The sequence below is a fragment of the Schistocerca cancellata genome, chromosome 5 (genome assembly GCF_023864275.1).
Source record: "Schistocerca cancellata isolate TAMUIC-IGC-003103 chromosome 5, iqSchCanc2.1, whole genome shotgun sequence".
NCBI classification, from domain to species: Eukaryota; Metazoa; Arthropoda; class Insecta; order Orthoptera; family Acrididae; genus Schistocerca; species Schistocerca cancellata.
In genome coordinates, this window is record NC_064630.1 from 643,992,335 (window position 1) to 644,018,139 (window position 25,805).

The 25,805-nt window shown below is 44.2% G+C and overlaps 1 protein-coding gene across 1 annotated transcript in view; it reads right to left on the reverse strand.

Annotated features, from left to right (window-relative positions):
* Positions 1 to 1,268: 1,268 nt before the first annotated feature.
* The window catches only part of LOC126187806 (peptidoglycan-recognition protein SC1a/b-like), a 66,614-nt gene continuing 42,077 nt past the window's right edge, over positions 1,269 to 25,805 (reverse strand). The window contains exons 3-4 of the mRNA XM_049929091.1: positions 9,707 to 9,924; positions 1,269 to 1,787 (exon numbers count right to left, since the gene is read on the reverse strand). Coding sequence (XP_049785048.1) covers positions 1,383 to 1,787; positions 9,707 to 9,924 — 623 coding nt within the window. The 3' untranslated portion in view covers positions 1,269 to 1,382. The remainder of the gene's footprint in view (positions 1,788 to 9,706; positions 9,925 to 25,805) is intronic.

Here is a 25,805-nt window from a genome sequence, read left to right on the forward strand (position 1 = left end):
GCCTGGTGAAACGTTGTTGTGATGCCTCGTGTAAGGAGGAGAAATGCGTACCATCACGTTTCTGACTTTGCTAAAGGTCGGATTGTAGGCTATCGAGAATCCGGTTTAGCTTATCGCGACATTGCTGCTCGCGTTGGTCGATATCCAATGACTGTTAGCAGAATATGGAATCGGTGGGTTCAGGAGGGTCATACGGAACGCCATGCTGGATCCCAACGGCCTCGTATCACTAGCAGTCGAGATGACAGGCATCTCATTCGCAAGGCTGTAACGGATCGTGCTACCACGTTTCGATCCCTGGGTCAACAGATGGGGACGTTAGCAAGACAACAATCTGCACGAACAGTTCGACGACGTATGCAGCAGCATGGACTATCAGCTCGGAGACTATGGCTGCGGTTACCCTTGACACTGCATCACAGACAGGAGCGCCTACGATGGTGTACTCAACATCGAACCTGGGTGCACGAATAGCAAAACGTCATTCTTTCGGATGAATCCAGGTTCTGTTTACATCATCATGATGGTCGCATCCGTGTTTGGCGACATCGCGGTGAATGCACATTGGAAGCGTGTATTCGTCATCGCCATATTGGCGTGATGGTATGGGGTGCCACTGGTTACATGTCTCGGTCACCTCTTGTTCGAACTGACGGCACTTTGAACTGTGGACGTTACATTTCAGATGTGTTACGACCCGTGGCTCAACCCTTCATTCGATCCCTGTGAAACTCTACATTTCAGCAGGATAATGCACGACCGCGTGTTGCAGGTCGTGTACGGGCCTTTCTTGATACAGAAAATGTTCGACTGCTGCCCTGGCCAGCACATTCTCCAGATCTCTCACCAATTGAAAACGTCTGGTCGATGGTGGCCGAGCAACTGGCACGTCACAATACGCCAGCCGCTACTCTTGATGAATTGTGGTATCGTGTTGAAGCTGCATGGGCAACTGTAACTGTACACGCCATCCAAGCACTGTTTGACTCAAAGGCGTATCAAGGCCGTTAGTACGGCCAGAGGTGGTTGTTTCGGGTACTGATTTCTCGGGACCTATGCACCCAAACTGCGTGAAAATGTAATCACATGTCAGTTCTAGTATAATATATTTGTCCAATGAATACCCGTTTATCATCTGTATTTCTTCTTGGTGTAGCAATTTTAATTGCCAGTAGTGTGGAAACTGAAATGGAAACGTTGGTTTCCGTTTGTTGTCGACATACAGTTTGATATTTTCTTTACAGAAATTATGATGATTTCCAACAGGATAATGTAGAGAGCGTATTTACTAAGAAAGTTTACGTTTATTTACATGTTTGTCGTCAACTGTGTTACATAATGATATTACGCGATGACAAGATTGGATTCTCGAACAAGCGGATCTACTGGCCGGAGCTGTCGTCGCCGTCGGCTGGACGGATGCAGGGGACGCCCCGGTCGCAGTCCCAGCGGCAGCGGTGCGGCCAGTCGGCGATCTCCATCAGCGCCCAGCGGCCCGGGCTCAGCGTGTTCATGACCTGGTTGTGCGCCAGCAGGCGGTACTCCGTCGCCAGCATGCCCGTCCTCACGCCCTCGTCGAGCAGCCAGCGCAGAGCCGACGACATCTGCCTCGTCACGTTGTGCTCCACGTAGTTGCCGATGAGCGCCACGTCCACGTTGCAGCGCAACACGAAACCCTTACTGGTGTTCGTGCCGTTCCAGCCGCGGCCCTCGTAGATATTGCCGCTGCTGTCGATCAAGAAGTTGTAGGAGATCTCCGGCTGCTGATACCTCTGCCAGTGCAGCTCCTGCGAACAAGGAAGACTTCTTGACTGGGGCGAAAAACGCAAGCACTAATAGAGTGCCACAAGTTTCAGTTCTAGATACACTATCTACATCTACATTTATACTCCGCAAGCCACCCAACGGTGTGTGGTGGAGGGCACTTTACGTGCCACTGTCATTCCCTCCCTTTCCTGTTCCAGTCGCGTATGGTTCGCGGGAAGAACGACTGCCGGAAAGCCTCCGTGCGCGGTCGAATCTAATTTTACATTCGTGATCTCCACGGGAGGTATAAGTAGGCGGAAGCACCCTCTCGAAACCTGGACAGCAAGCTACACCGCGATGCAGAGCGCCTCTCTTGCAGACTCTGCCACTCGAGTTTGTTAAACATCTCCGTAACGCTGTCACGCTTACCAAATAATCCTGTGACGAAACGCGCCGCTCTTCTTTGGATCTTCTCTATCTCCTCTGTCAACCCGACCTAGTACGGATCCCACACTGATGAGCAATACTCAAGTATCGAACGAGTGTTTTGTAAGCCACCTCCTTTGTTGATGGACTACATTTCCTAAGGACTCTCCCAATGAATCTCAACCTGGTACCCGCCTTACCAACAATTAATTTTATATGATCATTCCACTTCAAATCGTTCCGCACGCACACTCCCAGATATTTTACAGAAGTAACTGCTACCAGTGTTTGTTCCGCTATCATGCAATCACACAATAAAGGATCCTTCTTTCTATGTATTCGCAATACATTACATTTGCCTATGTTAAGGGTCAGTTGCCACCCCCTGCACCAAGTGCCTATCCGCTGCAGATCTTCCTGCATTTCGGTGCAATTTTCTAATTCTGCAACTTCTCTGTATACTACAGCATCATCTGCGAAAAGCCGCATGGTACTTCCGACACTATCTACTAGGTCATTTATATATATTGTAAAAAGCAATGGTCATAAAAAAAAGAAAAACAAGCGTCCAAATTCAGCCTCCAGATCGCTTTCCTTTATTTCCATATGACCGGTTTCGGGCAAGCTGCCGATCATCAGATCTATTTCAAAAATTATTTTGTAGTTATAATTGTTGCAAATTACAAGTGGTTTAAAATTTAAATTCAGAAAGCTTCAGCGTTGTTAAGAAATTACTTATAATAGAAATTTGTTGTACATACCATCTGATACACGTGCAGTGTAACCTGGCGCAAATGGAATTGAAAGTCCACCGTCATAACTACCCATACACTAGTCTACTGAGGCTTCATATTTTTTTTTAAGAAACCTCACTGGTGCAACATATACAGCACTAATGTAATTAATAAGAAAAGGTCCTGTGTATAACATTAAACACTGATGTGGAATTTAATAGCATTAAAATATTATAAATGAACTTCATAAACCAATTATCAAAACATCTGCTGCGCTAATGTAATTGAAATGCTTCGAGTATGAGATTTTCACTCTGCAGCGGAGTGTGCGCTGATATGAAACTTCCTGGCAGATTAAAACTGTGTGCCGGACCGAGACTCGAACTCGAGACCTTTGCCTTTCGCGGGCAAGTGCTCTACCAACCTTTTTTTTTGCGTTTTGTTCGTTGCTGATCGTTGTGTTCTCGAGGACAATATTATGGAAATGGAAGAGGATGTAGATGAAGATGAAATGGGAGAGATGATACTACGTGAAGAGTTTGACAGAGCACTGAAAGACCTAAGTCAAAATAAGGCCCCGGGAGTAGACAACATTCCATTAGAACTACTGACAGCCTTGGGAGAGCCAGTCCTGACAAAACTCTACCGTCTGGTGAGCAAGATGTATGAGACAGGGGAAATTCCCTCGGACTTCAAGAAGAATATAATAACTCCAATCCCAAAGAAATCAGGTGTTGACAGATGTGACAATTACCGAACTATCAGTTTAATAAGTCACAACTGCAAAATACTAACGCGAATTCTTTACAGACGAAAGGAAAAACTGGTAGAAGCCGACCTCGGGGAAGATCAGTTTGGATTCCGTAGAAATGTTGGAACACGTGAGGCAATACTGACCGTACGACTTGTCTTAGAAGAAAGATTAAGGAAAGACAAACCTACGTTTCTAGCATTTGTAGACTTAGAGAAAGCTTTTGACAATGTTGACTGGAATACTCTCTTTCAAATTCTGAAGGTGGCAGGGGTAAAATACAGGGAGCGACAGGCTATTTACAATTTGTACAGAAAGCAGATGGCAGTTATGAGTCGAGGGCCACGAAAGGGAAGTAGTGGTTGGGAAGGGAGTGAGACAGGGTTGTAGTCTCTCCCCGATGCTTTTGAATCTGTATATTGAGCAAGCAGTAAAGGAAACAAAGGAAAAGTTCGGAGTAGGCATTAAAATCCATGGAGAAGAAATAAAAACTTTGAGGTTCGCCGATAACATTGTAATTCTGTCTGAGACAGCAAAGGACCTGGAAGAGCAGTTGAACGGAATGGACAGTGTCTTGAAAGGAGGGTATAAGATGAACATCAACAAAAGCAAAACGAGGATAATGGAATGTAGTCGAATTAAGTCGGGTGATGCTGAGCGAATTAGATTAGCAAATGAGACACTTAAAGTAGTAAAGGAGTTTTGCTATTTGGGGAGGAAAATAACTGATGATGGTCGAAGTAGAGAGGATATAAAATGTAGACTGGCAATGGCAAGGAAAGCGTTTCTGAAGAAGAGAAATTTGTTAACATCGAGTATAGATTTAAGTGTCAGGAAGTCGTTTCTGAAAGTATTTGTATGGAGTGTGGCCATGTATGGAAGTGAAACATGGACGATAAACCGTTGGACAAGAGGAGAATAGAAGCTTTCGAAATGTCGTGCTACAGAAGAATGCTGAAGATTAAATGGGTAGATCACACAACTAATGAGGAAGTACTGAATAGAATTGGGGAGAAGAGGAATTTGTGGCACAACTTGACTAGAAGAAGGGATCGGTTGGTAGGACACGTTCTGAGGCATCAAGGGATCACCAATTTAGTACTGGAGGGCACCGTGGAGGGTAAAAGTTGTAGAGGGAGACCAAGAGATGAATACACTAAGCAGATTCAGAAGGGTGTAGATTGCGGTAGGTACTGGAAGATGAAGAAGCTTGCACAGGATGGAGTAGCATGGAGAGTTGCATCAAACCGATTTCAGGACTGAAGACCACAACAACAACAACAACAACATGTTTTAACTTTCACTTAAATAATATGTCTCTTGAATAAAAGTGCTTACAATCGAAGTTTGTTATTGTAATACACTAAGACAAAAAAGAAGAAAAAAGAAAAGCGATGCACCACGAAGGAATTATCCGAATGTGACAGAAATCGGTAGATATGATGTACATGTACTGATGAAAAAATGATTACAATTTAAGAAAAATTGGATGACTCATTCAAGAGGAAGAGCTTCACAAAACCGAACACGTCAACACCATGTTGGTCAACCTCTGGCCCTTATGTAAGCAGTTATTTGCCTCGGCATGGATTCATAGAGTTGTTGGATGTCTTCCTGAGAGATATCGGGCCAAATTCTGTCCAGTTTGCGGTTTAGATCTTCAAATTCCCGAGATGCATGGACGGCCCTACCCATAATGCTCCAAGCGTTCTCGGTTGGGGAGCGATCAGGCGACCGTGCTGGCCAAGGTCGGGTTTGTCAAGCACGAAGGGAAGCAGTAGAAACACTCGCCGTGTGCGGGCGGGCATTATCTTGCTGAAATGTAAGCCCAGGATGGCTCGGTATGGAGGGCAACAGGCCGGAACGTAGAATATCGTCGACGTACTGCTGTGCTGTAAGGGTGTCGCGGATGACAACCAAAGAGGTCCTGCTATGAAAACAAATGGCACGTAGACCATCACTTCTGGTTGTCGGGCTGTGTGGTGGGCGACAGATTGGTACCACTCAGCTGTCCGGAGCGTTTTCAGACACGTATTCGGCCTGGAATCTCATTGAATGGAGTATAATTGTCCTCAGTGATGAGTCCCGCATCGAACTGAGCCCCGAAGGTGAGCGCAGACGTGTCTGGAGATGCCTTGGACAGCGTTGCGATACCAACTTAACTGCCACCCATCATACGGCCGGAGAACTAGGAGCGGTGGTCAAGGGTGCCACTTCTTTTCATAGCAGAACCCCTTTGGTCGTCATCAGCGGCTCCTTACAGCACAGCAGTACGTCGACTATATTGTACGACCTCTTTTGTTTCCCTTCATTACAATCCATCCTGGGCTTACATTTCAGCAAGATAACGCCCGCCTGCGCACGTCAAGAGCACGTTTGGAGCATTATGGACAGGGTCCTCAAACCATCCTGACAATTTGGCGATCTAACGCGCCAACTGCACAGAATTTGGCACGATATTCTTCAGAAGAATTCCAACAACTCTATTAATCAATGCCAAGGGGAATAATTGATTGCGTAAGGGCCAGAGGTGGACCAGCGCGTTTTGACTTCTTCATTTTGTGAAGTTATTTCTCTTGAATCCATCACACAATTTTTCTGAAATTGTAATCATTTGTTTGTCTATAAATATACATCAGATCTATCAGTTTCCATCTCTTTCGGATAATTCCCTCGTGGAGTGTAGTTTATTTTTCTTTTTTCTTTCTTCTGTTTTTAGTCTTAGAGTGTACTTTATTTTCTTCAGACACATTTACGGCATCCTTGTGTGAAACAGGGTACTTGAGATAGTAATTTATCTTTTTCTGTTTTGTAATAAATATGTAATAGTACTCATTAATTTAATACTGATACACTATGTGATCAAAAGTAACCGGACACACCAAAAAACATACGTTTTTCATATTAGGTGCATTGTGCTGCCACCTGCCGCCAGGTACTCCATATCAGACAACTCAGTAGTCCTTAGACATCGGAACAGAGCAGAAGGGGCGCTCCGATTAACTGACAAACTTCGAACGAGATCAGCTTGTGTCATACGTCTGTAAGCAAGATTTCCACACCCCTAAACAATCCCCAGGTCCACTGTTTCCGATGTGATAATGAAGTGGAAACGTGAAGGGACACGTACAGCACAAAAGTGTACAGGCCGAACTCGTCTGTGGACTGACAGAGACCGCCGACAGTTTCAGAGGGTCGTAACGTGTAATAGGCAGACGTTTATGCAGACCATCACACAGGAATTCCAAACTGCATCAGGATCCACTGCAAATACTATGACAGTTAGGCCGGAGGTGAGAAAACTTGGTTTTCACGGTCTAGCGGCTGCTCATAAGCCACACATCACGCTGGTAAATACCAAACGACTCCTCGCTTGGTATAAGGAGAGTAAACATTGTGAGCCGTGGCGGCTCATGTCGATAGTGCCACTCTGGTGGTTTATTTCCTGCCATGGTCAGAGCGGTAAGCCGCGCCCTCTGGGGCCTACGCCTGGAGTACCGAGGCGCGGTCCTGTGTGTGTGTGTGTGGGGGGGGGGGGGGGGCTGCTCCGGGACGTGGTGGAAGACGGTTGTCGGATTGACGCAGCGAGTGTGGGACCGGACCTATCGCATGGAGATATACAAGCTGGCTCTGAACGGAAGGCGCCGTAGCAAGCAGCGGGAAGCGGGCATCCTGTAATTTGTGTGAAGGAGTAACGATTTTTGCATTGATGTCCTAGTGGTTCCCGAGAGTTGCGGTGGCTGCTTTTGGAGAAGAGAATTGGTAAGAGATTGTGTCTACGCTCTTTTCCGTACGATGTTGCTGCCTGCCGTTATAAACAGGTGAAAATCAGGCGCTTGTATTTACTATACGGGAACTGATGTAAAATTACATTTGTGACTGAGTCTCACTTGTACTGTGACAATTTAGAGGCGAAAACTGTGGTGGTTTCATTAGGTCTGGTTCTTTGTTGTGCAACTAAGGGAGTCAGTTATTCGGGGTAACTGAGGGAGCACCATTATGTTGGTCTAAGTGATACGTTCTCCACGGTTTGTCTATGGCTTTGCGAATCGAAATCGTGGGGGAGTACACCTGTGAGTAATTTGCTATTGTATTGATGGTTATGTTGTAAAGACTGTTCTCTGGTGTGTTAAATCACGCGCTGATTTGTAGCCAATCTAAGCAGAAGTTACCATTGCTACTTGCTTATGTGCTACTGTCCTTATGATTGGCGTTGTCTGTCTTTTGATTGTGGGTGTGCTCACGTTTAAAAAAATAATAATTACGGCTACTATTCATAAGGGTTGTCTAGTAAGGAAATTGCTTAACCTTTTATCATATGCTGGTCTGTTTGCCTATCACATTGGCTTTCTATGCAGTAACTGAAGGAATGTGTATGGTGGTTCAAGATTGTAGGCTGACTAGTATTTGAACTGGTGTTGAGCTTAAAGGCGAGATCTGCATCCCGCAAACCCGCACGCTGCGCGTGTTTAAATGTTCCGCTATTGGCGATCCGGCTCTCTGTTCTTGGATTGTGTAAGGATACGTGATGAGTGCATCGCTGTAGTTTTTCGCGCGCTAAATTGCGGGGTGTCGGTGACGTCCTAGGGCTAGACTTGTGATGTATGTTATGTTGAAAGGGAATTAACTGTACCAAATTTAAGAGAGCTTTTAGTTTGTTTTAGGTCTGTACATGGAATGATGTTGATATTTTGTCGATTGCGGCAGTAACTTTCTGTGTGGGAAGATCCTCTTAGGGGCTTGTATTGTACTGTTGCAGTGCAGTCCATCTGAAACGTGCGGCTTAAAACTTGGGACTGCAGCTCTCTGACGTTATATATTACTGTTTAATCTTAAATGTCTTGGATGTAATATGGTTGTTGAGGATTATGTAATTTTGATTGATGGTTCCTCAGAGGAAATATTTCGTTTTAAAATATGTGCTCGGTCAGAGCCTATTTAAATATGATTTTAACTCACCATTCAAATTTTCTAGTCTTGCTTCCTTAAAAGGCTTTCAGTTAAATGATTGCTATTTGCCTGTTTAAATGTTTGAGTGACTTAAAGGAAAAGAATACTATTTTGTAATTTGTACTGATTGTTCCTTTTGAGTAATACCTGACTTATGTGTTCAATAAATGTGTCTAGTCAATGGTGATGCACTGTTCTATTGCTAGCCTACCCCTTCCACTCCACAGCCTATTGACCTGCCTTCTGTCGAAATTGTGTTCAGAACACCCCTCTGACCTGACACCTCACAGTGGACGATTGAACAGGGGAAAAACGTTGTGTGGAGTGACGGCACACAATGTGGCGATCCGATGGCAGCGTTTGGGTATGGCGAATGCCCGGTGAACGTCATCTGCCACTGTGTGTAGTGCCAAAAGTAAAATACGGAGGCGGTAGTGTTCTGGTGTGGTCCCGTTTTTCATAGAGGGGGCTTGCACCCCTTGTAGTTTTGCGGGGCACTGTCACAGTACAGGCCTACATTGATGTTTTAAGCACCTTCTTGCTTACCACTGTTGAAGAGCAATTCGGGTATGGCGATTGCATCTTTAAACACGATCGAGCACCTGTTCGTAATGCACGGCCTGTGGCGGAGTGGTTACACGATAATAACATCCCTGTAATGGGTTGGCCCTCACAGACTCCTTACCCGAATCCTATAGAACACCTTTGGGATGTTTTGGAACACCGACTTCGTGCCAGACTTCACTGACCGACATCGATACCTCTCCTGAGTACAGCATTCCGTGAAGAATAGGCTGCCATTCCCCGAGAAACCTTCCAGCACACGACTGAATGTTTGGCTGCGAGATGAGAGTGGAAGCTGTCATCAAGGCTAAGGGTGGGCCACACCATTTTGAATTCCAGCATTACCGATGGAGGGCGCCACTAACTTGCATGTCATTTTCAGCCAGGTGTCCGGATCCTTTTGATCACATAGTGTACGAGTGTAGCGGTATGGCTTATTAATGTGGAGCGGGTAAAAGTCGTGGACCTGGTGTGACCCGGTGTCGTATTATTGATGCAGGGAGCTCGAGAACTGGTGGAAATTAAGCAAACGCACCTGTATGGCTTGCAGCACGGGCGTACAATCGGACAGGCCGAAGCAGCGCCCGCCCGCCGTATGCTTCACCACCACGTACGGCGTCGGGTGCGCCAGCTGCAGTGTCTGGCGCTGCGGCCGCAGGCTCCAGGACGAGTGCGGCACGATGTGCCTCTCCGAGCTGTACTTGGTCCGTGACACGTCCTCCGAGACCTCCAGCGCGTCGTCGGGCCCGCAAACTGCACATGGCAACAGAGCGACATTATTTTCCACACACAGCTACCACACCAAAACAGAACCCGATCTCAGCAGTAGCAAAGCAGGCGGTAACTGAGAGGGAGCAACCACTCGCTTGCCTTGAAATATACAAGGTGTACCAGGACCAACAGCCAGTTTTCAGAGATGTGACAGAAACGATCATTTGAAGCCAAAAGTTTCTTATGGATATATGCACTGTTCCGAACGGCTTCCGAGACAGAACACATTTAATGTACCGGGTGATCAAAAAGTCAGTATAAATTTGAAAACTGAATAAATCACGGAATAATGTAGATAGAGAGGTACAAATTGTCACACATGCTTGGAATGACATGGGGTTCTATTAGAACCAAAAAAATACAAAAGTTCAAAAAATGTCCGACAGATGGCGCTTCATCTGATCAGAATAGCAATAATTAGCATAACAAAGTAAGACAAAGCAAAGATGATGTTGTTTACAGGAAATGCTCAATATGTCCACCATCATCCCTCAACAATAGCTGTAGTTGAGGAATAATGTTGTGAACAGCATTGTAAAGCATCTCTGGAGTTATGGTGAGGCATTGGCGTCGGATGTTGTCTTTCAGCATCCCTAGAGATGTCGGTCGATCACGATACACTTGCGACTTCAGGTAACCCCAAAGCCAATAATCGCACGGGCGGCCAAGCATGACGAAAGTGGCGGCTGAGCACACGATCATCACCAAACGAGGCGCGCAAGAGATCTTTCACGCGTCTAGCAATATGGGGTGGAGCGCCATCCTGCATAAACATCGTACGTTCCAGCAGGTGTTTATCAGCCAGGCTGGAGGAGATGATGCGATTCTATAACATATCGGCGCACCTCTCACCCGTCACGGTAGCAGTTACAAAACCAGACTCACGCATTTCCTCGAAGAAAAAAGGCCCGATAACGGTAGATGTGGTAAATCCAACCAATACCGTGACTTTCTCGTCGTGCAATGGAGTTTCCACGAGTTCTAGGATTTTCGGTAGCCCAAACTCTGCAGTTGTGGGCCCTCGGAGCGTGAAATGAGCTTCGTCGGTCCACAACACGTTATTCAACCAATCGTCATCTTCCATCATCTTTTGAAACGCCCACACCGCAAATGCCCTCCACTTCACTAAATCGCCAGGTAACAGTTCATGATGCCGATGGATTTTGTACGGATAGCATCGGAGGGTACGCCTCAGTGCCAACCAAACAGTAGTGTACAGAATGCCGGTGCGACGTGCGACTGCACGATCGCTGACTTCCCCGTGCATAGACGAACCCGCTACAGTCTCCATTTCTTCCTGAACTGTCTCAGCAGCATTACGCCTGGTGCTCGGTCGGCCACTACGGGGTCTATCGCCTAAACAAGCCGTGGCTTCGAACTTCGAAATCATTCTCGCCACAGCTGCATTTGTCAACGGACCTTTACCCGTTCGAATCCCCTTCCTATGGCGATAGGATCGTAACGCTGAACTAGCACATTCCCCATTCTGATAATACAGCTTCACTAAAAGCGCCTTTTCAGGTAACGTCAACATGCTGCGACTGCTGGCGCATCTGATTCTCTCTCTCATTACAGCTCATTTTATATACGATTGTCATACGCAGTCACTGACGTTGTGCTGTCCAGCGCCATCTGTCGGACATTTTGTGAACTTGTTTTTGTTCTAATAAAACCCCATGTCTTTCCAAGAATGTGTGTCAATTTTTACCTCTCTATCTACATTATTGCGTGGTTTATTAAGTTTTCAGATTTATACTGACTTTTTGATCACCCGGTACTTGGTGTCGCAGGAGCAATAGCCAGTTTTCAGGCATATGACAGAAACGATAATTTGAAGCCAAAAGTTTTATATGGATATAGGCACTGTTACGAATGGCTTCCGATATAGAACATATTTAATGTACATTGTTGTTTATTTTTTGTATCATTCTATACACTGTCAGATTTACACATGCACACATGTACTACAGTTAGTAAAGAGTACAACATGCCTTTTACAAAGCATCAATTGAAGAACACACACACCCATGCCCGAGGGAGGACTCGAACCTCCGACGGGGGAAGCCGCGCGTACCATGACAAGGCGCCCTAGATCGCGCGACTGCCCCGCGGGGCTAGTCAAGGTGCATCTGTGCCATTACGGATAAAAGGTTGCGCGGACACTGTTACCTCAATAGTCTTTCTCACACGACTGCACATAAACTAATCGGTAAAAAAAAATTATTTTCGCGTTATCTACAGGGTGGTCCATTGATCGTGATCGGGCCAAATACTTCACGAAAGAAGCGTCATACGAAAAAGCTACAAAGAACGAAACTTGTCTAACTTGAAGGGGGAAACCAGATGGCGCTATGGTTGGCCCGCTAGATGGCGCTGCCATAGGTTAAACGGATATCAACTGCGTTTTTTAAAATAGGAACCCCCATTTTTACTACATATTCGTGTAGTACGTAGAGAAATATGAATGTTTTAGGTGGACCACTTTTTCGCTGTGTGATATATGGCGCTGTAATACAAACATATGGCTCACAATTTTAGACGAACAGTTGGTAACAGGTAAGTTTTTTAAATCAAAATACAGAACGTAGGTACGTTTGAACATTTTATTTCGGTTGCCCCAATGTGATAATGTACCTTTGTGAACTTATCATTTCTGAGAACGCATGCTGTTACAGCGTGATTACCTGTAAATATCACATTAATGCAGTAAATGCTCAAAATGATGTCCGTCAACCTCAATGCATTTGGCAATAAATGTAACGACATTCCTCTGAACAGCGAGTAGTTCGCCTTCCGTAATGTTCGCACATGCATTGACAATGCGCTGACGCATGTTGTCAGGCGTTGTCGGTGCATCACGATAGCAAATATCCTTCAACTTTCCACACACAAAGAAATCCGGGGACGTCAGATCCGGTGAACGTGCGGGCCATTGTATGGTGCTTCGACGACCAATCCACCTGTCATGAAATATGCTGTTCAATACCGCTTCAACCGCACGGGAGCTATGTGCCGGACATTCATCATGTTGGAAGTACGTCGCCATTCTGTCATGCAGTGAAACATCTTGTAGTAACATCGGAGAACATTACGTAGGAAATCAGCATACACTGCACCATTTAGACTTCCATCGATAAAACGGGGGCCAATTATCTTTTCTCCCGTAATGTCGCACCATACATTAACCTGGCAAGGTCGCTGATGTTCCACTTGTCGCAGCCATAGTGGTTTTTCCGTTGCCCAATAGTACATATTATGCCGGTTTACGTTACCGCTGTTGGTGAATGACGCTTCGTCGCTAAATAGAACGCGTGCAAAAAATCTGTCATCTTCTCGTAATTTCTCTTGTGCCTAGTGGCAGAACTCTACACGACGTTCAAAGTCGTCGCCATGCAATTCCTGGTGCATAGAAATATGAAACGGGTGCAATCGATGTTGATGTAACATTCTCAACACCGACGTTATCGAGATTCCCGATTCTCGCGCAGTTTGTCTGCTACTGATATGCGGATTAGCCACGACAGCAGCTAAAACACCGACTTGGGCATCATCATTTGTTGCAGGTCGTGGTTGACGTTTCACATATGGCTGAACACTTCCTGTTTCCTTAAATAACGTAACTATCCGGCGAACGAACGGGACACTTGGATGATGTCGTCCAGAATACCGAGCAGCATACATAGCACACGCCCGCTGGGCATTTTGATAATAATAGCCATACATCAACACGATATCGAGCTTTTCCGCAATTGGTAAACGGTCCATTTTAACACGAGTAAGGTATCACGAAGCAAATACCGTCCGCACTGGTGGAATGTTACGTGATACCACGTACTTACACGTTTGTGACTATTACAGAGCCATCTATCACAAAGCGAAAAAAGTGATCCAACTAAAACATTCATATTTCTTAACGTACTACACGAATATGTAATTGAAAATGGGGGTTCCTATTTTAGAAAACGCAGCTGATATTCGTTTGACCTATGGCATCGCCATCTAGTGGGCCAACCATAGCGCCATCTGGTTTCCCCCTTCAAGATAGACGAGTTTCGTTCTTTGGAGTTTTTTTTGTTTGACGCTTATTTCGTGAGATATTTGGCCCGGTCACTATCAATGGAGCACCCTGTATAGCTTTATATGTCGGCTTCATGATGAAGTGCCCAAAATTTAACGTGATAGTAGCATATAAGTCCGACGCTGCGCGGAATTCGAAAAAGTTTGCAATGAAAAATATGTGTCGCTATGGTTTTGCGTTTGGTGCGTAATACACCATATGTTGCTGCAAACGCAATCTCGAAAAATGGAATTTATGTGGCACGATCACTTCCGACCGCAGGCACACGGAAATTAAATATTCATAAAGTACCTCATATCTCCTAAACCGTTCGAGATATCGATACGAGATTTTGGCAAGACGTAGTATGCAAAGAGGAGAGTATTTTGCTGTGTCGTTAACAGAAGGAACTTTCTTATCTACGGCGATATAGCGGGATCTATGGGTTTTTATTTTATCTTTTTCAACCCAATACGGTAATATTTTTAAGAGAGAATTTTGAAAAGAGAATTTGCTAGTATCAAACTAAACGTGAAATTTCTTATCTTATTTTACAGCCAACTGACACAATGAGGTTTTCCATAAGCTGTTGATCACCCCAGTCGAAGACAGGCTGTTTAACGATTCTGTCGCAGTAGGTATAGCGAGGTAAGCTTGTGCAGTTTATACCGCATTTTAACAAAAAAAGCAAAATTAAATCTGTCAACAAGAGAAATGTATCTCTTCCTCATAATCGATGATGTTTCTTCAAATGAGAAGTAGTTAACAGTTCAACAAAAATAAATTGCCAATTTTGTTGCAATTTTGACGGAATCCTGTAACCCATCGTATTCAGTGCTACCGGCCAGTGTAGACCAGCACCTTGATGTTATGGCACAGACAACAAATGCATTAAAGGGTCAGCACCATTTAAGGCAGTTTGAGCTGCGCGTATTCTGCAACTTAGTATTTTTTGGCAGCCCTGTTGTCACGACCAAGGAGGAGTTAAGTGTTTTTCTGATTTTAAAAGTCTTGTAATTTTATGACTGTTTCTGTGGTTCTTTCAATTGTTTGAACCTTACAGCGCGCTTTTCTTCTGGGATTAATATTTTAATTGTGTAATACTATGGATTTATTTTACTGCGGCTTCACCTTGGGCGCAATTATTGTTTTATGTGGTTTCCAGTTATAAATTTGAGATCATTTGGACGATTAAAAGATAGCTCATATAATTATATACTGCTAAAATTTGAGTCCACTCACTGGTTTCTCGGACAATAAAAAGAATTCTAACTTTTTTAAAGTTCGAAGTCGTTATTGTAAGTTTTGAATTTGAAATAAAAGTTTTAATGTTGAATGATGTTTGAATTACTCGAAGTCCTGTCCTACCATTCAACAGCAATTGCTGGCGCCAACTTGGGCATAATTACCAGGCTCTAGCTGTTCCACGCAGTATGCTGAAAGCTCTGGTAAACACTCTACGATCACGAATTAGAGGTGCTGGGAAACGCCCTCGGTATTCATCGATTGTGGTAGGAGTACTACCATCGCAGGAGACGTAAACATACACCATTCCTGTATGTTCTTCATAGCACGTGCACAAACACACTGAATCGATGCTCTTCTCTGATACACTTTCTATCCCTAGCACTACTTCACTCACAAAGCACAAGGGGCGACTGAGCTTTCAATGGATTTGATGACAGTAAGACAACCTGGCCAAAGAGGGTGAAATGAACGAGATAGGTTTGGCTAAAATAAAATGTCAAATACGTTGGGTGGGTAACACATATACTAGCGCACCACCAGACCAAAAATAAAAGCACAATAAATAAGTTCTATCTCGGAAACTTGAAACGTCCCCTTAGAACAATTGTATACGAGACTGTGCTTAAACTGACACACAATAATTTTAGCGCAACGCAATGTGACTATCAAAAATCCCTACAAAAGAATGGCCCAGACAAACATTAACTATACGTTTCACAAATCACTTACCTCACCAAAAATCTTCCTTACTCGAACTACTGCAATACAGCGCCACTACTGCCAGCTAAATAAAAGATTCAAACTACGGAAGGCACTAACTACTGATAGGGATAGTTAGCAAATGAAAGATTTTAATGGAGAACAAACAATGTATTTACCTTAATATCATCACAAGTCATAACATATGTAATTTCAAAACTTCGCCATCTCTCTCCTCACATCCACCACTGCTGGCGGCTCACCTCCAACTGCGCAACGCTACGCGCTGTTCACATCCAGCTGCCGCTGCCCAACACTACAATGTTCGACAACAATGCAAACTAGCCACAGACTGCACACAGCACACCAAGTGATTTTCATATAGAGCGCTATGTAACGTTGCCAATAAGAAAACATAAACAGCCTACTTACATAAAGGAAACATAAACAGCCTACTTACAAACTATTCGGAATAGGACATATGTCAATACGAAGTTTTTTTCTTCAGCTGAGCGTTCGTGTCATATCCCTGAATCTGGACCATTCCTCCAGCAACAGTCTGTATATTGATAAAGAGGGATGCGAGAGATTGTTATTATTATTCTCGTGTCAGAAACATAGATAATACACAGTTTATACAATTATAGATTGATTAGCACAATTTATATACACTACTGGCCATTAAAATTGCTACACCACGAAGATGACGTGCTACAGAAGCGAAATTTAACCGACAGGAAGAAGATGCTGTGATATGCAAATGATTAACTTTTCAGAGCATTCACACAAGGTTGACGCCGGTGGCGACACCTACAAAGTGTTGACATGAGGAAAGTTTCCAACCGATTTCTCATACACAAACAGCAGTTGACCGGCGTTGCCCGGTGAAACGTTGTTGTGATGCCTCATGTAAGAAGGAGAAATGCGTACCATCACGTATCCGACTTTGATAAAGGTCGGATTTTAGCCTATCGCGATTGCGGTTTATCGTATCGCGACAATGCTGCTCGCATTGGTCGAGATCCAATGACTGTTAGCAGAATATGGAATCGGTGGGTTCAGGAGGGTAATACGGAACGCCGTGCTCGAACCCAACGGCCTCGTATCACTAGCAGTCGAGATGACAGGCACCTTATCCGCATGGCTGTAATGGATCGTGCAGCCATGTCTCGATCCCTGAGTCAACAGATGGGGACGTTTGCAAGACAACAACCATCTGCACGAATAGTTCGACGACGATTGCAGCAGCGTGGACTATCAGCTCGGAGACCATGGCTGCGGTTACTCTTGACGCTGCAACACAGACAGGAGCGCCTGCGATGGTGTACTCAACGACGAACCTGGGTGCACGAATGGCAAAACGTCATTTTTTCGGATGAATCCAGGTTCTGTTTACAGCATCATGATGGTCGCATCCGTGTTTGGCGACATCGCGGTGAACACACATTGGAGGCGTGTATTCGTAATCGCCATACTGGCTTATCACCCGGCGTGATGGTATGGGGTGCCACTGGTTACACGTCTCGGTCACCTCTTGTTCGCACTGACGGGACTTTGAACACTGGACGTTACATTTCAGATGTGTTACGACCCGTGGCTCTATCTTCCATTCGATCCCTGCGAAACCATACATTTCAGCAGGATAATGCACGACCGCAAGTTGCAGGTCCCGTACTGGCCTTTCTGGATGCAGAAAACGTTCGACTGCCGCCCTGACCAGCACATTCTCCAGATCTCTCACCAATTGAAAACGTCTGGTCAATGGTGACCGAGCAACTGGCTCGTCACAATACGCCAGTCACTACTCTTGATGAACTGTGGTAGCGTGTTGAAGCTGCATGGGCAGCTTTACCTGTACATGCCATCCAAGCTCTGTTTGACTCAATGCCCAGGCGTATCAAGGCCGTTATTACGGCCAGACGTGGTTGTTCTGGGTACTGATTTCTCAGGATCTATGCACCCAAATTGCGTGAAAACGTAATCACATGTCAGTTCTAGTATAATATATTTGTCCAATGAATACCCGTTTATCATCTGCATTTCTTCTTGGTGTAGCAATTTTAATGGCCAGTACTGTAATTTTTGACAAAAATATGGCCAGTTCCAGTGCATTTTCCGTTGCTTGATGGAGGTCATCTTGTGTGCAGGAGGATGGATACAGTCGACACTTAAGGATATGTTGAACAGTCTGTTGTTCCTCGCAGTCACATTGGGTTTTGTGTTCTTTAATGTATCCGACCTCAGCCAATTCAAGGACTTTCAGATTGGCCAATTCTAATCGTGACCAGTGGGTAAAGATTCTGAAAATCTTTTCCAATCTGGAGAGTGGGATGTCTCTGCCCTCCATAGTTGCAGCCTGCCTTCTTCATATATGGTTGTTAGTTCTGAGGATATTTTTCCTTGACCTTAGCCATTGTAGGTAGGGTTGCTGCCCATTCATAGGATGCGTTTTCTGCTGTTCCAGTTATGTTCTTTCTCTGTTTGCTGATATTTCTCTTGGAACAGGAGGTGTTGCGATTCCTGCACGGTGGTAGAGCCATTGGACTGGAGTTGACTTCAGGCAGCCTGTTATAATACAGCAATGTGTCGTTTAGGGCAATATCCACCTGTTTGGCATGTGAAACATGATGCGAATCGGCAGAGTAGCGCTTGATTTTCAGTACCAATAACGTAACGATGGGATGATTTCCTTTCGATCATGGGTAAAAGTCTTATTTCTCACTCGGTGACCTTACTCGATTAGCACGCAGCAAACAAAATTGTCATCTTTCGGCCTAATCTTGACCTGGGTTACGGTGTCACCACAACCATGTTCGCCTCGCAAACTAATGACCAATCTGTTGCTTGCCAAACAAATAAACTATACTAGTCAGTCGTCGTCTCTGAGCACAACCACGAATTAATTATTATCATTTACCAGATATCTAGCAATTAATATTAGTCCTGTAAACTGCTTTACTGCAAGGTTCTAATCCGGGTATATCTGGTTGGCATCTATTGTGAGGGCAATTTAATAGACAGCTTGTGAAAGTATGCGGGGTTGAGATTGGCAAACGAACGAATCAGCGAAAAGTGGCGAACCATAGCGACGGTTTCTTACCAGCTCCATTTGAACATCTTGTAAGTAGGCTGTTTATGTTTTTATGTTGGTAACGCCACGTAGCGCTCTGTATGAAAATCACTGACTGAGCTGTGTGCAGTCTGTTGACTTTTGAACATTATTAAGGTTCTCTATCAAAATCTTTCATTTGCTACCTATGCCTATCAGTAGTTAGTGCCTTCAGTAGTTAGAATCTTTTATTTAGCTGGCAGTATTGGCGCTCGCTGTATTGCAGTAGTTCGAGTAACGAAGATTTTTGCAAGGTAAGTGATTCATGCAAGGTATAGGTTATTGTTAGTCAGGGCCATTCTTTTGCAGGGATATTTGAAAGTCAGATTGCGTTGCGCTAAAAATGTTGTGTGTCTGTTTAGTGATGATCAGAATAAGTAAAGAGAGAATGTCTATGAGTACGTTCAGTTTTACTCAGCTGTTTGAAAATCAAATAACGTAAGATGTTTACTAGCAGTTATTCATACTTTTCAAAAGAGGACGTTTCAATCTTTCTAGCTACTCAGGCGATGTGCTGCTAAGAGGCCTGTGTATCGCTCACTGAACTCTCTCTTTGTTTCTTTCTCTCTCTCTCTCTCTCTCTCTCTCTCTCTCTCTCTCTCTCACACACACACACACACACACACACAATACACACACCATATGCATTTCTCAATTCCTCCACTAACAACGGAAGCCACTAGTTGTGGTGCTTGTACGCTACATATGGGTGGAATTCAGATTCATAAACTCCCGATAATCGTTTGGCACGGTACACCACTGCAGCCTGTTAACAAAAGTTCGAACTTATGGAGTACGCTCCCAGAGAGGTGAGTGGCTCAAAGACTTCTTAAGTAATAGAACCAAGTACGTTGTACTCGACGGCGAGTGCTCATCAGACACATGGGTCACGTCAGGAGTGCCCCAGAGAAGTGTGACAGGACCACTGTAATCCTCTACGTACACAAATGATCTGACGGACAGGGTGAGCAACAGTCTGTGGCTGTCTGTTGACAATGCTGAAGTCTGATTGTAGGAGGATACAAAATGACTTCGACAAAATTTCCAGTTGGTGTGATGAATTACAGTTAGCTCTACATGCAGGTGAGTTGGAAAAACAATCCCGTAATGCTAGGATACAGTATTAGTAACGTGCTGCTTGACACAGTCCCGTCGGTTAAATATCTAGGCGTAAAGCTGCAAAGCGATGTGAATGGAACGAGGATGTAAGGATTGCAGTAGGAAAGGCGAATGGTTTATTGGGAGAGTTTTGGAAAAGTGTGGGTCATCTGTAAAGGAGACCACGTATACAACAGTAGTGCGATTCATTCTTTAGTACTGCTCCTGTGTTTGGGATCCACTTCACGTCGGATTAAAGGAAGACATCGAAGAAATTCAGAGGTGGGTTGCCAGATTTGATACCGGCAGGTTCTATCAACATGCAAGTGTTACGACGAGGCTCTGGGAACTCCAACGAGAATCCGTGGAGCGGAGGCGACGTTCTTCTTGGGGAAAGCTATTGAAGCTGACTGCGGAACGATACTACTGCTGCCGACACAAATTTCACGTAACGACAACAAAGATAACAGAAATTATGGCTCGTAAGGAGGCTATCTTTGCGAGAGCAACAGGAAACGAAATGACTTGCAGTGGTACAGAGTACCCTCTGCCACGCGCCATACGTTGGTTTGCGCAGTACTTACGTAGACGTAGACGCAAATGTTTTCTTATGAGAGGACGGCCCAACCACTGACTCGGTATTTACGCTTTATTTCAGTCAATGGTGGACGCTGCGAGGCGTGCACTAAATTTTACGAGGGTGAGGCAAATGAAAACCTTAAATATTTTTAAGAATATTATTTATTGTGCAGAAGTGGTACAAAAATGTATCACTTTTCAACATAATCTCCCCCATGCTCAATGCAAGTCCTCCAGCGCTTACAAAGTGCATAAACTCCTTTAGAAAAAAATTCTTTTGGTAGTCTGCACAACTATTCATGCACTGTGTGGCGTACCTCTTCATCAGAACGGAACGTCTTTCCTCCCATTGCGTCTCTGAGTGGTCCAAACATATGGAAATCACTTGGGACAAGGTCTGGTGAGTATGGTGGATGAGGAAGACACTCAAAATGCAGGTCTGTGATTGTTGAAACTGTTGTACGGGAAGTTTGGGGCCTTGCATTCACATGTTGCAAAAGGACAGCTATTGACAGCAATCCACGCAGCTTTGATTTGATTGCAGGCCGCACATGATATTTTTAGGAGGTCTGTGTGTGATGCACTGGTGACAGTGGTCCCTCCTAGGCATGTAATGCTCTGACATGACGCCTTTTTTGTCCCAAAAGAGAGTCAGCATTACCTTCCCTGCTGATGGTTCTGTTTGAAACTTCTTCGGTTTTGGTGATGAGGAATGGCGCCATTCCTTGCTCGCTCTCTTCGTTTCCGGTTGGTGGAAGTGAACCCAGGTTTCGTTCCCAGTAACGATTCTTGCAAGGAAGCCATCACCTCGTTCAAAGCGCCGAAGAAGTTCTTCACAAGCATCAATACGTCGTTCTCTCATTTCAGGAGTCAGCTGTCGTGGCACCCACCTCGCAGACGCTATGTGAAACTGGAGCACATCATGCATAATGCGATGTGCTGACCCATGGCTAATCTGCAAACATGCTGCAATATCATTCAGTGTCACTCGGCGGTTTTCCTTCACTATGGCTTCAACTGCTGCAGTGTTCTGTAGAGTCACAACCTCGTTTTGCCTGACCTGGACGAGGAGCATCTGCCACTGAAGTCACACCATTTACGAACTTCCTACTCCATTCGTAGACTTGCTGCTGTGACAAGCATGCATCACCGTACTGATCCTTCATTCGTCAATGAATTTCAATAGGTTTCACACCTTCACTACGCAAAACCGAATAACATAACGCTGTTCTTCCCTGATGCAAGTCGCAAGTGGGGCGGCCATTTTTATACTGATACTGCGACGATATGTGTGCATCTGCACTACGCTGCCACCTACAGGCCATTCTGCACGCTTTTTGTAGAACGCTTACCAACTTACAGGATAACGGCGCGAAATTTTGATTTGGTACTACAAATTTAACCTTTTCATGTGACTCACCCTCGTACTTTTATTACGTGCTATATAAACATGAGAGCAAAGCAATAATTACAGAGAACGTCAATAAATATATTAATAATTAAAAAACCATGACATTGTCGTTGGTGTGGAGGCTTGTGTGCCTCAGTGATTCAGAAAGCCGTACCGTAGGTGCAGCCACGCGAACGCGAACCAACTGAGCAACATCTAGCAGTACTTTTGGAGAATAGACTGAGAGTTTACTTCACAAAAAACACCGCCAGAAAAACTGCACAAGCGAAGCATCTCAGAACACAACATTAGAAGTTTTTTTTCCAATTGTGCCAAACGCATCCATTCTCGAAAACATTACTAAGTGTCGCCGCCCTACCTATTATACGTGGAACACAACAATAAAAATACTTCAACGACGAAAGCAAGAAGTTCCAGTAGGAGATCATCAAGGAATCATAAAAACTGGCGCACCAGACCGAGTGAACACCACGTCCGAACAATGGCGAATGTTTGTATTTCCTAGCCTACGCGCAATACGGGGACCAACAGGTCTCGCAGTTCTCAAGACTATTGACGGTTACCTACGTCAGACGAACAGAGAAGTAGGCCAACTATTAGGACTACTGGAAAACAACAACCACTGGGAACACTGAAGAAGCCTCACTCACAGTCTCTGCTGAACAACACGTAACCGGTCGAATCCAAAGCAGCTATGGGACTACTTCAAAGAAAGTATGAGTAGTGACATACTGTACCAAATCCGGCAGACTTATCCTGAACTGACCATCGAATTTAACGACGGCATCTCCAATGAAACAGTCATTTGTCTATAAGATAAATGTTTAGCAACAAACAGCCAGACCTTAGTACAAATTGGGATGCAAGCACAACGAAAAATGCTATCAGTCTGCTACACTATGAAATCACAAAAGAAAAGGCTACAACATCAACGTACTACTTCAAGACATTGCTCACAACAAACCACTCTTCAATAACAATCAAACGGAAATTCACCCCGTTATCATGAACCTGATCGACAACAACACAGGCGGAATTATTTACTTGGGCGCACGAGGCGGCACCGGGAAAACATTTCTATAAATCTACTGCTGGTGGGAACAAGTGCTAAACAACAGGTCGCACTTGCACTGGCATCATCCGGAATTGCAGCCAAACTTGTGGAAGGGGGGACGAACTGCCCATTCTGCCCTACAAATACCGTTGAATGTAGCCGAAGAACAATTCCCGGCATGTAAAATCTCAAGAGCACCTGGACGAGGTGAACTTCTAAGGCAAGCTAAAATTATCTACTGGGACGAATGCACAATGGCACATAAAATATCACCCGAAGCCATGGACAGAACGTTACAAGACTTACGAGAAAACTGAATTGATGGGAGGGACTCTACTCATTCTTTCAAGGAGATTTTCGACAAACTCTTCCAGTTATCCCCAAAGTCAAGCACTAGCAGACGAGATCAACGCATATATGCAAATGCATATGCGGCACCATATACAAATATTGCGACTAAAAAAAAATATGAGAGTTGGACTATCGAAAGGCGAAACAACATTACATTTTGCTCACCAACTTTTACAAAGAGGCAAGGCACATATCCTACTGACCGGACGACGCGCCTCATTAAAGTCAACAGTAATTTCTGCAACATAGCCACTACTGAAAACGAACTCATCGACCACATTTATCCAAACAGCTATACCAATATGGACTGGCTATTTGAAAGGGCAATTTTGGCAACTAAAATAATACTGTTGACGATATCAAGTTTAATATTCAAAACAAAATTCCCGGTGAAATGAGAATATACAAATCGGTCGACACGATGGTAAACTTTGAGTAAAGTGTGAATTTCCCTACAGAATTTCTAAACTCTTTGCAAGTACTAGAAACATTACAGTGCCTACGACTTACAACTGGATCTCCGATCACATACTACTCAGAAATCTCAACTCACCAAAAATATGTAATGGAACAAGGATGATAGTCAAACAGTTGTCGAATAACATCACCTAAGCCGAACTTATTACTGGAAAGTACAAGGACACATGCTCTTTATCTCCAGAATACAACTGATCTCTTCTTAACTGCCAGTCCAATTTAAAAGACTACAATATCAAATCAGATTAACCTACAGTTTTACAATTAACAAAGCGAAAGGACAAATTTTAAAATATTGCGGCATCAATCTCCAAGACTTCTGCTTCTCTCACGGTCAACTATACGTAGGTTGCTCTCGAGTAGGATATTCGAAAAATTTGTACGCATATTTCCTGGATAACAAAATGAAAAATGTTGTTTGTAAAAAAGTATTGTACATAGTTAGAACATGTTTTCAATAAAAAGTTTTTACTTCTTATACTTTAGCAAGTATTGTAAAACGCTTAGAACATGTTTTCAATAAAGAAATTTCCTCTTATAGTTTAAAGTTTATTCTTTTATTCCAACTACTATACAATCTCATATCAACTCCCTGAGTGAAGTCGGTTACTAATCATACAATAAAGAGTCTTTCTGTCATACATTTGGCAATACTTCACATTTGTTCCTGTTGAGAGTCAATTGTCATTCCCTGCACTGATAGAGATGTTGCAGTTCCTATCTAGTTACGAAATGAATCATGACTCTAATCGGATTATATAGTACAGTTTTATATTTCAGAAATATCTGGGCTTACATATTTAATTTACAATACCATTTTGTCCTTCATTTTTATCTGTTGAACTCCCTGTGTGTTACACGTTTCAAGTTTATATTAAAGAACGCGATTAAAGAAAACATACACCCAGGAGGTATGTGGTAGAAACACCACTCGGGGAACCGTGTCGGACGTGGACTGTCTTATTCTGTTTCAAGCGAAGTACAGGGTGACAATTATTGAACTACATGAAATTAAATCGTCAAAACGATTTGCGTTAGGACGCTCAAACTGTACGGTTGGTCGCGCGGTATGATGGGACTTAGTATAGTTTGGATTAGCGAGGAAGACAATTTTCATTTGGACGTGTTCGTCAATAAGCAAAATTGACGCTTTTGGGAGACTGAGAATCCGCATTTCGCGATAGAGAAGTCTCTTCAGCCTCAACGTCTGATTGTCTGGTGTGCGATGTCCAGCCACGGAACAATTGCTCCGATATTCCTTCATAGCATGGTAACTACCAAACGCTACGTGAAGGTTTTGGAAGATGATTTCATCCCCATTATCAAACTTGATTTCGATAATATGTGGTTCATGCAAAACCGAGCTCGACCCCATCGAAGCCAGAGAGTGTTTGATGCCCTGGAGGAGAAGTCTGAGTACCGCCTTCTAGCTCTGGGGTATTCAGAGGCCACTGGTGTGGGCCACAATTGGCCGCCATGTTCTCCGGATATGAACACATGCGACTCCTCCTTGTGGCGCTATCGTAAAGACATGGTGTACAGTAATAAAGGCAAAACCACTGCTGAGCTGAAAACAGCCATTCAGGTCATCGACAGCATCGATTTTCCGACACTTCAGCACGTCGTGCAGAATTTCGCTATTCGTCTGCGCCACATCATCGCCAATGACGGTAGGCATATCGAACTTATCATAACCTAAAGCCGAATATCTTTAGTGACATGAAACTTCCTGACAGATTAAAACTGTGTGCCGGACCGAGACTCGAACTCGGGAAGCTGT